The following is a 14420-nucleotide window of genomic DNA, read 5'->3' as shown; positions in this document are numbered from 1 at the left end:
CTGAGTTTGAGTTCTGGATCATCGGCTGACTTATTTTGTGATGTTTCTCCTTTCTGGCCATTAGTTTCCCCCTCTGTGACCATGCTGTCCGCATCCATGGAGCCTATTGCCCCTGAAGTTCTATCTCTTAGCTATTTGTCTCTGGCTTAACTTCCTTTCCTGCTCTCAGTCCTGGTCAGTGAGTGTCAGCCAGAGTGTTTTTGTGGGGAGCCAGGGTCTCTGTAGCTCAGATTTTTCTGTCTGACCAACCCTACTCACATTTTTCTTTTTATTGCAGTTGCAGGACGAGCAACCGAAAGAGCCTGATCGTGCCGTCTAGCACGTCCCCAACCCTGCCCCGGCCCCACTCTCCACTTCATGGCCACCCAGGTAAGCTGCTCAAAGTGGAAGGAGGATGGGGTGGTGGAGAGGCCCTTCTCCTGAGGCTGATTGTCCCCAAGGATCCCCCAGACAGAGGGTAGGGGTGGACAGTGTGCTGATGAGGAAGTGCCCTTCTCAGCCCAACTCTGAATGGGGCTCCCCTTTGTACTCACTCATCCAGTGAATAGGGGAGCCTACACTAGCAGCCTCTGCCTCATTCCCAAGAAGATAGAAGGTTTTAAAAATAATGTTCTTTGTTTGGCTTCCTTTTGAGAAGCTCCTTCATTTTTAGGACTGTAGTTGTTGAGTGTCCAGATGGTTGCTTTGTTGGTATAGTCCCTGTTCTGCCCTGTTCATACAAGTCTTCCATAGTCTCAGAATTCTTTGCAGTTGTTTCCTCATAGGATGAGTGCATTCCATTCACACAGAAAGGTTTGTGCAGCAGCCTCCATTCTTCCCCTCCTGGCTCCAGCCAAGGGCTTCCTGGTACATACAGCTGGAACATGGGTTCCAAGTGGAAGGATCAGGTGGGACTGTGTAAAAATAAAGGGAGGCTGTAAAAATAATATAGGCAATGGATGCTAAAGAGACTCTAATTATGAAAAATAAAACATTTATTGAAATATATAAGGATAAAAAAGGATTTCTAACTCTAAGGGATTCTAACTCCACCCAAATAAAACTCCCTGCTTCTGCAAGGAACTGCTTCTCCTGTTTTCACAGGCTACACTAATCCTTCCTGAGCTGACTAGCCCAAATTTTTACTATTCTAAATAAACTACCACTATTATCCTTATAATTCTTAACTTCACCTTCAAGTTATAAAAATAACAAAGGCTTGCTGGTTGAGTCTCAACAGAATCAAGTTAGGACTCTGAGCCTTAGCAGACTCAGTTCCAAAATAAAGACTGGGTCTTTGTTTTATCTTTTCATAGTTAAACAATCTACAAAAAACAGTAATAGATAGTCATTAGTGTTTCCCAAGTTGGAAAAAGAAAACACTAAACTCTTTCAGGACTTTCCCTCCTTTCCTTCTACCTCAGACAGGAAAGAGAGTCTCTGTGAGTGACTCTGCCAACTGCCAGAGACCAACTGCCTCACCCAGAGAGAGTAACTGTCACAGAAAACCCGTTAGACTTGAAACTGACACTGTATCAGCTCTGTTTGAAACTCCAATTCTTTCTCAAGCCAGCTTCTCTACTTCTTATCTCTAAACTAATATAACAAGAACTAATTTCTAATATCATCCTTATAATTGGCAGCCTGGAAGGGACGACTTAAAGAGCAGAAACCACAGTAGGAGGAGAGCCAGTGTGGGGGTGACCAGGCAGCCAAAGAGTCTAGAATGCAAGCCTGAGAGTTGTGGGTTGGGGAAACTGAGGATATGTGAGCTAGAGAGAAGCCTCAGGAGGGAGTTGACCTTTGTCCTCAAATACTCAAAGGGCTATAGATCCAGGTTAGGTCGGATGCCCTGGGAGGACCCATTCCATTCAGTCTCCAACTGAAATGCCAGACATTAAGTGTTTACTGTGCTGAGCACCAGAGAGACAAGAGTGCAAAAGGACTAGTCCTGACCTCAAGAAGTTTTCAGTCCAATGGAGGTTGTCACATATGCAGAAATAAATCTGATACTAGGTAGAATGTGACAGGAGAAGAGGTGTGCTAAAGCCCTGGAGTTCTCAGATGTCCCGTATTGTAACACTGACACTTGGCTACCTGGTAGAGTATGTCTGTGAGCAGGGGCTCTGAGCTATTGGAGGGAGCCCCAAAGTTTTTTCTTATGTATTTTTATTTATTTTACTAAATATTTCCCAATTTCATTAAGCACTTTTTAAAACATTAATTTAAAAAATTTTGGTTCCAAATTCTCTCCTCTCTACTCTCCCTATCTCTTGAGAAAGTAAGCCATATGATACCTGTTATACCTGTGAAGGCATGCAAAACACATTTCCATATTAGCTGTGTGGCAAAAAAAAAAAGTACTTACAAAACAAAGTATGCTTCAGCTTGTATTCAGGGTCCATTGGTTCTCTCTCTCAAGTTGGAGAGCATTTTTTTTTATTTACACAGTAAATATATTAAATAATTCAATACAGTAATTACTTCATTGAAACTAGTAATAAAATTATATTGTACAATAACTATCTTGGTTTTTTTTTTTCAGAGTATTAGCTTTCCTGGTTTCCATACTATCATAGATTCTAATTCACCTTTATAAATTTGACATAATTGTCTCAAAGCTCACTCATACATAAAAATTGCTTGGTTAACTTTTTTTTTTAATAATAATTTTTATTTTTAGAAAAGTTATCATGGTTACATTATTCATGTTCTTACTCCCCCCCCCCCCCCGAGCATTTTTTAATCATGGATCCTTTGGAATTCTCTTGGATCATTGCCTTGATCAGAGTAGCTAAGTCAGGGATGAAAGAGAGTATGTGCCATGTCCTCCCACCCCTTCATCCCTGGGAGAAAGTGCTCTCATTGGACTGCTGGGTAGAAGGGGTGGGTAAAGTGAGGAATGTCCTCTGGGAGTGTAGAGAGGGGGAGGGGAGTGGGCTGAACACTCTGCTCCCCTCCAGCTCTGCCACCTACCTTCCCCCACCCCCTTGTGTGTTCCTATTGAGTTCCTGGGCAGAAGGGTGGGGGGAGGGGGAGAGGAGCAGCTCCACCCAAGTCCCTCTGCCCTTTCTAATAAGGAACTCTGGGCTAGGGAGAGGAGGGCAGCCAAGTACCCACAGAGAATGCTCTGCATGCCATCTTTGGCACCCATGCCATAGGCTTGCCATCTTGGAGCGAAGTTATTTCCAGTTGTCCATCATATAATATTACTGTTACTTTGTACAATGCTGTCCTAACACTACATCAACTCTCATAAGACTTCCCAGGTTTTTCTTAAACCCTTGTCATTTCTCATAGCATAATAGTATTCCACAATAATCCTATACCACAACTTATTCAACCATCTCCCCATTGATGGACTTCTCCCTCAATTAATAATTCTTTGCCACCACAAAAAGAGCAGCTATAAATATTTTTGTACAAGCAGGTCCTTTCCCATTTTTAGAAATCTCTTTGGGGTACAAACGTAGTAATGGTATTGCTGGGTTGAAGGGAAGGCATTCTTTTATAGCCTTTTGGGCGTAATTCCAAATTGCCTTCCAGAATGGTTGGATTCACAACTCTATCAACAATGCATTAGTGTCCCAATTTTGCCACATCCCCTCCAGCATTTATTATTTTCCTTTTCTGTCATATTAGCAATTTGATAGTTGGGAGGTGGTACCTCAGAGTTGTTTTAATTTGCATTTCTCAAATCAAGAGAGATTTAGAACACTTTCATACAATTGTTATTGATAGCTTTGATTTCTTCATCTGCTTCATCTGAAAACTGCCTATTCATCATCTTTGACCATTAATCAGTTGAGGAGTGGCTTAGATTCTTATAAGATTGACTTAGTTCTTTATATATTTGAGAAATGAGACTTATCAGAGAAATTTGTTATAAAAATTTCTAGTGTTTTTAATAGGAATGCGAAGTATTGTATTTTATTAAAAGCTTTCTCTATCAATTGGTATAATCATATGATTTTGGTTGTTTTTTTATTGATATAGTCAATTATGTTTATAGACTTCTCAATATTGAACCAGCCCTGTATTCCTGGTGCTGTATAAATCCTACCTGGTTATAGTGTATGCTTTTTCTAATATATCACTGTAATCTCCTTGAGAGTATTTAAAATTTTTGCATCATAATATTCATTAGTGAAGTGGTCTTTTGTTTTATTTCTCAGTTTTTTGCTCTCTGGTTTAGATATCAACATCAAAAACAAGATATTTTTATCATAAGAGGAGCAAGACTCCTTTTTTACTCATTTTAAAAAATAATTTATGTATTATTGGGATTGATGTTTTATTAAATGTTTAGTAAAAATCTCTTGTAAATTCCTGGAGATTTTTTCCCAAGGAGTTCAATAATTGTTCATTTTCTTTCTCTAGATTTAGATTTCTCTAGATTTAATTATTCTGTTTCCTCTTATGTTAATTTGGACAATTTATATTTATCCATTTCACTTAGATTGTCAGTTTTCCTAATGTATAATTGGACAAAGTAAGCCTTAATAATTGCTTTAATTTCATCTGCATTGGCGGTGCACTCACCCATTTCATTTTTGATACTGGCAATTTTGTTTTCTTTTTTAAATCAAATTAACCAGTGTTTTAGCTTTTTTTTTTTTTCATAAAACAAACTTCTAGCTTTATTCAATAATTTTTTACTTTAAGTTTTTTTCTTATTTTCAGAATTTCCATTTTGGTGTTTAATTGGAGATTTTTTATTCTTTTTCTAATTTTTTTTAGTTACATACTCAATTCATTGATTTGCTCTCTGTTTTATTGATATACATACACATTTAGAGACATAAATTTTCCTCTAGGTGCCACTTTGGCTGCATTGACAAATGTTGGTATGTTTGTATTATTGTTATTCTCCTTAATGAAATTATTTCAGTTTTTGTTTTTTGACTCATTCATTCTTTAGGATTATTTAGTTTCTAATTAATTTTTAATTATGTTTCCATGGCCTCTTATTGAATGTGATTTTTATTGTGTTATGGTCTTTAAAAAGTACATTTGCTATTTCTGCTTTTCTGCATTTGTTTTTATGCCTAATATGGACAGTTTTTGTGAAGGTGGCTAAGGAAAAGGTATAATCCATTTTATTCCCTTAAATTTTTTTTTCTAGAGGTCTATCATATCTCATTTTTCTAAGATTCTATTCATCTTCTTGTTTCTTATTTATTTTATGGTTACATTATTCTACCTCTAACAAAGGAAAATTGAGATCCCCTACTAGTATAGTTTTACTGTGCTTTTCTTCTTGTAATTCATTAAATTTTTCCTTCAAGAATTTGAATGCTGTGCCATTTGGTGTATATATATCTTGTATTGCCATTACTTCATTGTCTGTTGTGCCTTTTAGCAAGATGTAGTTTTTCTACTTTTTTAATTAGGCCTATTTTTGCTTTTCTTTATCTGAGGTCATGATTGACTACCTCTGTCTTTTTTATTAAAGGTAGGGCAGAATTGATTCTTATTTTAACTTTGCATGTCTCTCTCTGTTTCAGGTGTATTTCTTATAAATAACATTTTGTTGAATTCTCCTTTCTAATCCATTCTACTATCTGTCTCTGTTTTATGGGTGAATTTATCCCACTCACATTTACTGTTATGATTACAAATTGTGCCTTTCCTTCCATCCTATTTTCTTCTATTTGTTCATCTCGCTTTCTTTTTATTCTGTTCTTCCTCTAAAGAGTGTTTTACTTTTGACCACTTCCTTCCTTTATCTTCCCACCCTTTTATCACATACCTCATTTCTCTTATTCCCTTTCTCTCCTCCTTCCCTATTGAATAATATCAATTTCTATTCCTAATTGAATGTGTATATTTTTTCCTCTTTGAACCAATTTAGATGAGTGAGGTTCAAGTGTTGCCCCTCCCATTTTCCTCTCTACTGTGAAAGTTCTTTCTTGTGTGCATCTTTTATATGAGATAATGTCTCTTATTCTCTCCTCTCTCTCCTCTCCAAATGCATTCCTCTTTCTTACCCATCTATTTTTTTTTATCATCCTAACATAAATAACTCATTTATGTCCTTTATGTTGAATCCTCTGACTGTTCTAATAATGATAAAATTCTTAGGAATTACATGTATCATCTTCCCATATAGGAATTTAAATGGTTTAACCTTATTGAGATCCTTATGATTTCTCTTTCATGCTTACCTTTTTAATCTTTTCTTGGGTCATCTTTTTTATTTTAAAAAGTGACCACTACTATGTTCTAAGGCAAATGAATGGTAAGCACTAAACAATGAAAGTTAAGTGACTTGCCCAGGATCACACAGCTAAGAAGTGGCTGAGGCCAGTTTTGAAATGAGGATCTCCTGTCTCTAGACCTAGCTCTCAATCTACTGAGCTACCTAACTGCATCCTGAGAATTCTTTTTAAAAGCCAAATTTTCTATTCAGCTCTGGTCTTTTCATCAGAAATGCTTGAAAGTTATCTATTATATTAAATATCCATTCTCCCTCACCCCAAAGGATTATACGTTTTTTTTACGAGTACACTATTCTTGGTTATAATCCTAGATTTTTTTGCCTAATGTAGTATTATATTCCGTGCCCTTTACTTCTTTAACATGGTAGCTGCTAAATCTTATGTGATCTCAATTCTGGCTTCTATGATATTTGAATGGTTTCTTTCTGGTTGCTTAAAGTGTTGTCTCTTTAGTGTTAAAGCTCTGGAATTTGTTTATATTATTCATGGGAGTGCATATTTTATAATCTCTTTTAGGTGGTGATAATTGGTGATCAATGAATTCTTTCAATTTCTATTTAACCTTCTAAATCTTAAGATATTGGGGCTATTTTCCTGTATAATTTCTTGAAATATGATGTCTAGGCTCTTTCTTTGATCATGGCTTTTAGGTAGTCCAATTATTTTTAAATTAACTCTCCTTATTTCCAGTTCAGTTGTTTGTCCAATGAGATATTCACATTTTCTTCTATTTTTTTCATCATTTTGATGTTCTTTTAAGGTCTCTTGATGATTCTTAGAATCATGATTTTCTACTTCCCCAATTCTAAGAAAATGTTTTCTTCATTGAGCTTTTGTGCCTCTTTGTCCATTCTACCCAATTCTTCTTTTTTAGGAGTTATTTTTGTCAGTGAAATTTTTTGCGCCTCTTTTTCCTTTTGGCCAATTCTATTTTTTAAGAAGTTTTTTTCTTCAGAATTTTTTGTGCCTCTTTTACCAAAACATTAAAAAAAAATTATTTTCCTCTCTCGCTCTCATTCTTTATCCATCTTCCCCTCTACTCCTCTTAACATGGTTTTGAAAATCCTTTTTTAGTTCTTCTAGGAATTCTTGTTTGGCTTGTGTTCAGTTCACATATTTTCCTTTGAGGCTTTGCTTTAAGCTATTTCATTGTCTTTTCTTTTGAATTTGTGTCTTGATCTTCCCTTTCACCAGAGTAATTTTTTATAGTCAGGTTTTTCTTTTGGCTCATTTTCCCAGCCTAATTTTTGACTTGGAACTTTATGTTGAAATTTGGTTCTGTTCCTGGTGTGGAAGGGAAGGGGTAAACCTCCCGATCTTCATACCTTTGTTTCACTAATATTTTCAGAGCTACTTCTGGGGACCCTTCTGGCCTACATTCTGGTCCTTGCTGATGAAGTATCCTTGGTCCCTTGAGATTGCAATCAGTACTGCTCCTCAAAGAGTTCTATTCCCTTAGGACCAAAAATGCACTTCTCTGCTCTTGAACTATGACCTGGAAGTGGGCATAGGCAATGGAATTGCTGGAATTTGGAGGAAGGCTTGGCTGAGTGTTTCTTTTTCTCAGCCATCTTGGCTCTGCCCCCAGAAATTGCCCTGTAGAAATTTTTGGAGAAGGGAATGATATATGATTGGGTTAGCTGTGTGCAAGCTGCAGGGATGAGGGGAGAGACTTTCAGATCTTGTAGTCAGCTATCTGATGCAGGAGTTCTTGGGAGAAGAGAGGAGAGGTCAGGAAAGGACAGGAGAGGAGAGCCTGGATTATCAGCCCTGTGAATGGGAAAGAAGAGAAGGGAAGATTGGAGAGGTAGGACTTGGAGGTCATAAAGTGAAAGGGGTTGGGGTGAGGCAGTGGGTGGGGTCCCAGGTGGATGACCTGGAGGGTGGAGCTCTGGAGGAAAGGTGAATTGAGGACATGGCTGGTTTGGGAAAGAGATTTCCTGCCCTTGTCCTAAGGACCCTTTTTCTGGGAGAACATCTCAGTGCCCCAGGCTATGGGGAACTCCATACCCCTCCCTCCCCTTTGCCTGTCCTTCCCCTCTCTGTGCATCCTCCTGATTCAGAGGGACTCCTCTGTGCTTTTCTGGGTTGGAGTTGGACCTTGTTCCCGGAAAGCTGCTGGGTGTGCCCTCGCGGCCCAGGCCCAGGCTTCTCTCGCGGCTCGGGTGGCCGGACCCTCTCTGGCTCTGCCGAGCGGGGTCTTGTCCCCGGCTGTGCTGCCTTGGTGGGAGGCCAGGGGACAGCTAGCGGAGTTCAGCGGAGGCAGGGGCGTCCAGGGGTCTCCACTTGTTCCAGAAGTGGAGCCAGCATATCTCAGGTACCTGCTTGGCTTCCTACAGGCGGCCTTCCTGGGCAGAACTGCCTTTCCTAGCTGGCAGAGGCTGCTCCCACCCCCTCCTCCGCCATCCGTCCTGTGGCTGTTGGCGGGTCTCCGAAGGACACGGAGGGGGCCTGAGCTTGGGGGAAGGAGGCTTCCCAGAATCCCTGACTTGTGTGAGCTCAGGAGCTGCTGGCAGGGATGGGCCAGGCAGGGGCTGGACCCGGACCTCTGCCTCCTGGGCCGGGGCTCCTTTGTGTGCACGTTCTCCTGCAGACTATCCCATACACGGAACCTTATTCCCAGAAAGACTGGCCTGAGGCTGGCAGCCAGAGGGCCTTGGGAGGGCCAGATGGGGCCAGGGCCGGAGGGGGAGGCGCTGTTCTTGGCTCTTGGGTCGGAGGGGCAGCCAAGAGGGAGGGTCTGAGGGAATCCTCGTCAGTCGTGTGACAAGCGTGTATTTAGCTCCTGCTGTGTGGCAAGGCTCAGGGCTGGCTGCGGTAGAAACGGAGAAGTTCTCTCATCCCTCAGAGAGCTTATATTCTGGTGGGGAGACAAAGCGGAGAGCCGGGCCTCGGGGCTAAAGAGCAGTCCTCTATGAGGGGCTGCTTGAGCCGAGCCTCCAGGAGGGAGGGCGTTGTAGGCAAAGGTGTGGAGGCTGTAAATAGAGCGATGGTGGTCAGCAAAGCAACTGGGGAGGAGGAAGAGTCAAGGCAGGAGAGTCTGGGAGACCTGAGTCAGTTTATAGTGGGCAGGAAAGAGCCAGAGATGGAAGGCACTTGAGGGCCGGAAGCCTGCAGGCTGACATTGGGGTCTGGGCCTGAGAAGGGTGCTGCAGGCTCCACTGTCCTCTTATTCGGTGGGCAGGCAGTGCCCCATTTTACAGAGAAGTAAACTGAGGCCCAAGGCATTTAAATGACTTGTCCAACATCGCTCAGCTTGTGTATAAGAGCGCCTCAGAGCCAGGGTAGCTGTCAGCAGGGGTGGGCTCCCTCCCCGCCCCCACGGGCCCCAGGCCGCAGGGGGCCTTCCTGAGAGGGCCCGGCCCAGAGTGCCTTCCCTGGGGCTCCCAGAGGCTCCTGAGCCAGCCCAGCCAGGGCACTTACTGTCATGGGAAGGGGTTGGCCTGTAGCCTGCTCCAGGCTGGATGGGGCGGCCTTTGAGGTTCACAGCAGCCTCGGGAGTCGGTGGTTAATAGCAGGGCTCCCGTTTTATAGAAGAGGAAACTGAGGCACAAGGTGCCTGAGTGTGGCAGAATGGAGACTTGCTTCTTTGTCCAGCACTCTCAGAGGGCTTCTGGAGCCCCAAAACAGCATCTTCCTGAGTCTGCATCCTGGCTCAGCCCCCTCCCCAGTGCTCATAGGAGACCTCCCCTCCCTCCCCTTCCCTGGCCCAGCGGAGACCGTTAGGCTTCACCATCATTGTTATTGGTGGAGCTCCCTGGTAGTCCTGGGCAGGGGAGCCGAGCATGAGTGACCCAGGCCCCTCCGTGCCTTTTGAGGTGGCCAGGTGGGTGTTGCTGGAGCAGGAGGACTTGGGTGACTGGGCAGGTCACTTCCTTGCTGTCTACCTCAGTTTCCTCATCTATAAAATGGGCATAGCAGCACCTGTGCTAGGTGATTGTGAGGATCAAATGGGATGTTTATCAAGTGTTTAGCCCATGCCTGGCACATAGTAGGTGCCCAATAAATGCTTCTTCCCTTCCCTTCCCTTCCCTTCCCTTTATCGGATGGGCAGTAGAGGAGGGCAAGGGGAGGCACAGAATGAATGAAGGTTCTGAAGCCCGGTGGTGCCTGGTCCTCAGCCCGCTCAGGGGCTGACATCAGTGTCTATGGGATCTTGGCTCCAGGCCTCAGTATCCTCTTCTGCAAAATAAAAGGGTCAACCCAGGTTCATCTCTCTTCCTGTGACCCCTGGATTCCTCGGTGGAAGCCCTGGAGGCTGGGGCTCCTGCCAGCCTTTCCTGGCATCCCTGTCCTGCCTGCTTGTCTTGATGCCAAGGGGTTATGGTTCATGGCTCTCCCTGTACTTTGCCCGCCTGAAGGATGAGCAGGGATTTCTAAAAGTTCCCACCCTGCTTCCGAGATGATAATTATGCTCTAGTTTCCCAATTTGGGGTGCCAGGGCCCTCCCACCACCAAGGAAAGGAGAGAGAGAAGACAGACAGACAGAGGTAGAGGCAGAGACAGACAAACAGAGGTAGAGGTAGAGGCAGAGGGAGGGAGACAGAGACACACACACACACAGACAGATAGAGGTAGAGGTGTAGAGAGAGAAACAGACACACAGACAGACAGGAAGACAGACAGAGGTAGAAGTGGGGGCAGAGAGGCCTCTCAGCTCGAGGCCGTCCCTATCATCCTTGCCCCTTCTCTCCCTGCCCGGCTCCCCTTGGACCCTGCCTCCCCTCCGTTTCTCCCCAGGGTGGCTTCTCTTGCTTGCACGGCTCCCGGCCTCTTTGCTCTGCTCCTGCTTCTTGTTCCCCCACACCAGCCTTCCCTGGGCAGTGTTCAGCCTTCAGGTCCTAGTCCTCAGGGGCTCCCCACTGGCTGGGGCACGTCATCCTGGCATTCCAGGCCCCCGATCTGGCTTCAGCTTCTCTAACCTCACTGATCTTGGGCTGTTCCCTTTCATGTTCTCCAGATTCAAACAAACTGGGTTCTCTTTCCCTGCCTACAGCCGTAAGCTCTGAGGGTTACAGTGGATAGAGCCTCCCTGGTCCTGCCAGGAAGACGGATTCGAATGCAACCACAAGCACTGTCTGTGTGACCCTGAGCAAGTCCCTTGACTGGTCTCTGCCCGTTTTCCTCTGTGTAACACCTTCTCCCAGGGTTGTTGTGAGGGTCAAAGGAGATCTTATTTGTGAAGCTCCCAGCATACAGAAGGCACTTACTAAATGCTGTTCCTGCTCTTTCCTGCCTCTTCCCATGGCTCCCACCATCCCCTCCTGAACTGGGACTGTGTCCTGTTTGGTCTCTGCTTGCTGAATCCCTTCCTTCAGCTTCCGGCCCTCCATCTGACTGCGTGGCCAGCCTGGTGCCCCCTGGGAGCCAGAGCTGCCTCCGGGGGGCTTGGTGCCCCTCCAGTGGGGCGGTGGGCACGGCACACTGACCTTCCTGCCTGGGGAGGAGGACGGCAGGCCTGGAGCAGCGTGGCTGGGTCAGCCGGGGGTTCCCAAGGCTGAGCAGGCTTGGCCCGGAGGCCCCTGGGCAGCCCGTGGCTGACCGCACTTTCCTTCCCTGGCTGCAGGTGGTAGTCCTCTGGACAGCCCCCGGAATTTCTCTCCAAATGCTCCGGCTCCACACTTCTCCTTTGTTCCTGCCCGCAGGTAAGCCGGTGCAGCTTGGGGGCGAGGCGGATGTGGGTCTGGGTTCTGGTGCTGCCCGTCCCGGCAGGGCTGGTGGGAGGCACCTGCCTGCCAGGCCTTGTTTGGACCCACCTGGCCCAGCGGGGAGCCCTTTCCCCAGAGGCTTCCTGCCGTGCCCATCCCTGATGGCAGGCCCATCCCGGGGCTGGCCCAGAGGAGGCCCTCGCACTGGTCCCGTGTTGCCCCGGAGGCCCCAGCCTCCCTCCCTGCCCTGTCCCGTCCGCTCGCCTGGGCTCTGCCCCCGCCTTAGTCCATTGACCCCCGCCTTCCTGGCCCCTTGAATCCTCAAGTGGACGGGCCTGAGGCCATCGGTGGCTCCGGCCTTCTCCCCGGCCCCTGAGGCCCAGCTTGGCCCCCACGTCTCGGGCCTGAGCCGGGTCCTCGGCTCTGACCCGAGGTGGGCCGCATCCCCCACCTCGGGCCTAGGACGAGAGGGGCTCCCCTGGCCACGCGCAGACCTGGGGTCGCCCCTTCTCATTCCTCTGTCCGATCTCTCCCCGCAGCCATGGACACAGAGCAGACAGGTAACCGGGGCGGCGGGGGGACAAGCGTCGGCCTGGCCCAGGAGTTCCTGCGGGGGGATGGGCTGGGGAGGCGAGACGTGGGTTCTGCCCATTCTGGTCCTCAGCACGAGCCTCTTCCCTCTTGCCTCCCAGCGGGCCGGGGCTGCCCTGGGTTCAAATCCTGACATGCTCCTCGTGACTAAGGAATGGCCCCAGAGCCTCTTTGGGCTTCTCTTCCCTCCCCTGCCAGACAGGGCTAAGATCCGGGGCAGCCTCGGGGAGCTCCGGGGGCCGTCGGAGAGGCAAGCGGCCAAGATTGGGCCTTCCAAGGGCAGCCCCTGCCTGGTGGGCTTCGGGAAGAACCCAAGTCACTGTCACCTCTGAGCAGCGCTCTAAGACGCCAGCCCAGGGAGGGTGAGGCGGGCGAGGCAAAGGGACTGGCCCAGGGCCACCGAGCTTGGAAGTACTGAGGGCCTGTTGGAACCCAGAACCTCCGGACTCCGGGCCTGGCGCTCATCCCTCCCCTGAGCCACCTGGCTGCCCCGGGGGATGCCTCTTCTGGCCCCAGCCCTGCCTGGGGGCCCTGCCTGCTGCGCCCCTGCTTCTGCCTCCTGAGGGCTTCGAGGAGTCCCCATTCTCTGGGCCTTGTTTGGGGCACGTTGCTGCTTGCCCGTCCTTGGGCAGCCGCGGAGAGGGAGGAGGGAGCTCGGGGCAGAGATGGAGGGATGGAAGGATGGACTATACATGGGCCTCTGCTCTGGCCGCAGAGCCATGTGGCCGGGCCTTGTCGTCCTCCGTGGCCTGAGGACTTGGATCTCTGCTCCTGTGGGTGGTGAGATGTGGGGCGTCATCGAGCACGCAGAGAAGGGGCCCCCCTTGGCCCTGCTTTGCACTCCTCCCTCGGTGGAGCCTCATTTTTAAACACGGAGGCTGCGCCTCTCAGAGCCCCCTTGTCCAGCGGCTGTGCCTGGCAGCTGGGCATCTGCCCCCTCTTGAGTGTCCGTGGCCAGCAGGCCCAGAGACCCCTGCCGGGCACCACAGGCCGGGGGCCGGGGCTGTGTGGGGCCTCTGGGGCGAGGGAAGGAGGGGACCAGCAAGCGAGAAGACTGTGCGTGTGACCTCCCTCTGCTCTGTTTGGGCACCCAGCCGGCACCCGTCTGGGTTTGGGGCACTAAGGGCGGCCTGGGGAGCCTCAAGGCCGGGCCAGACCTTCCTGCGCTCTGTTTGGGGCTCCCGCAGGCCTCGGCCTCCTCTTCCGCTCTGACTCCTGCGCTCCTTTTGGTTGCCCTCAACGTGGCTTCTTGGGATCAGACCTGCTGTGCTTGGGGTGCCCCATTAGTGCAGGGCCAGTGAATTGGGAAGGGCGGGTGGCACTCGCTGCCGCGGCAGGGGAGGCAGAGGGGCCGAGCTGGGGGGAGCCGGGAGCAGACCCTCAGGTGGCAGAGGCGCCTGACCGAGCCGCGGGGCCGGAGGGAAGAGCCCTGGGACATTCTGTACCGGAGCACACCGAGCATCCTGCTCTCCAGGTGCTGGTTTGGAGTCTTTGGGGCTGTTGGGAGGAGCCTCACCTCCACACCTGGGGGCCCAGGCTCACAAATGGGTGATGGGGGTGACTGCTACTTGGGCCCCCACAGACACATGCAGCCTGGAGCCTCCTGGGCTGAGAGAGGAGCTGGAACAGGGGTGCTGGCAGGGCCCCTGGGGGGAACCACAAGAGCTTCCTAGGTGGTGTCTCACTAATGTTTCTCTGTCACAGGACGGATGGACGGCGCTGGTCCTTGGCCTCTCTTCCTTCCTCTGGTTATGGAACCAATACCCCCAGCTCTACTGTCTCCGTAAGTCCCTCGGCCTGGCCTCCAGGGGCACCCAGGCTCCTGGGTTTGGGGTGTTTCTCCAGCCTCTGCTCAGCTATGGCTGTAAGGTAACTCCTGTCCCTCTTTCCTCTCCCTGGTCTCATCAGTGGATGCCAGGGCAGTCCTAGGAAGAGCCAGAGGTGGTCTTTTCTGACCATCAGATAGGACCTTCCCCCAAAG

General features: G+C 48.2%; 1 protein-coding gene across 1 annotated transcript in view; it reads left to right on the top strand.

Annotated features, from left to right (window-relative positions):
- The window catches only part of MAST2 (microtubule associated serine/threonine kinase 2), a 192166-nt gene that overhangs the window by 156791 nt on the left and 20955 nt on the right, over nt 1-14420 (top strand). The window contains exons 5-8 of the mRNA XM_044674823.1: nt 278-369; nt 11767-11845; nt 12388-12408; nt 14144-14222. Of these exons, the coding sequence (XP_044530758.1) occupies nt 278-369; nt 11767-11845; nt 12388-12408; nt 14144-14222 (271 nt within the window). The remainder of the gene's footprint in view (nt 1-277; nt 370-11766; nt 11846-12387; nt 12409-14143; nt 14223-14420) is intronic.

Source organism: Gracilinanus agilis, chromosome 4 (genome assembly GCF_016433145.1).
Source record: "Gracilinanus agilis isolate LMUSP501 chromosome 4, AgileGrace, whole genome shotgun sequence".
Taxonomy (NCBI): domain Eukaryota; kingdom Metazoa; phylum Chordata; class Mammalia; order Didelphimorphia; family Didelphidae; genus Gracilinanus; species Gracilinanus agilis.
The sequence above is the reverse complement of the archived record's forward strand: the minus strand, read 5'-3'. Positions and strand labels throughout refer to the sequence as shown.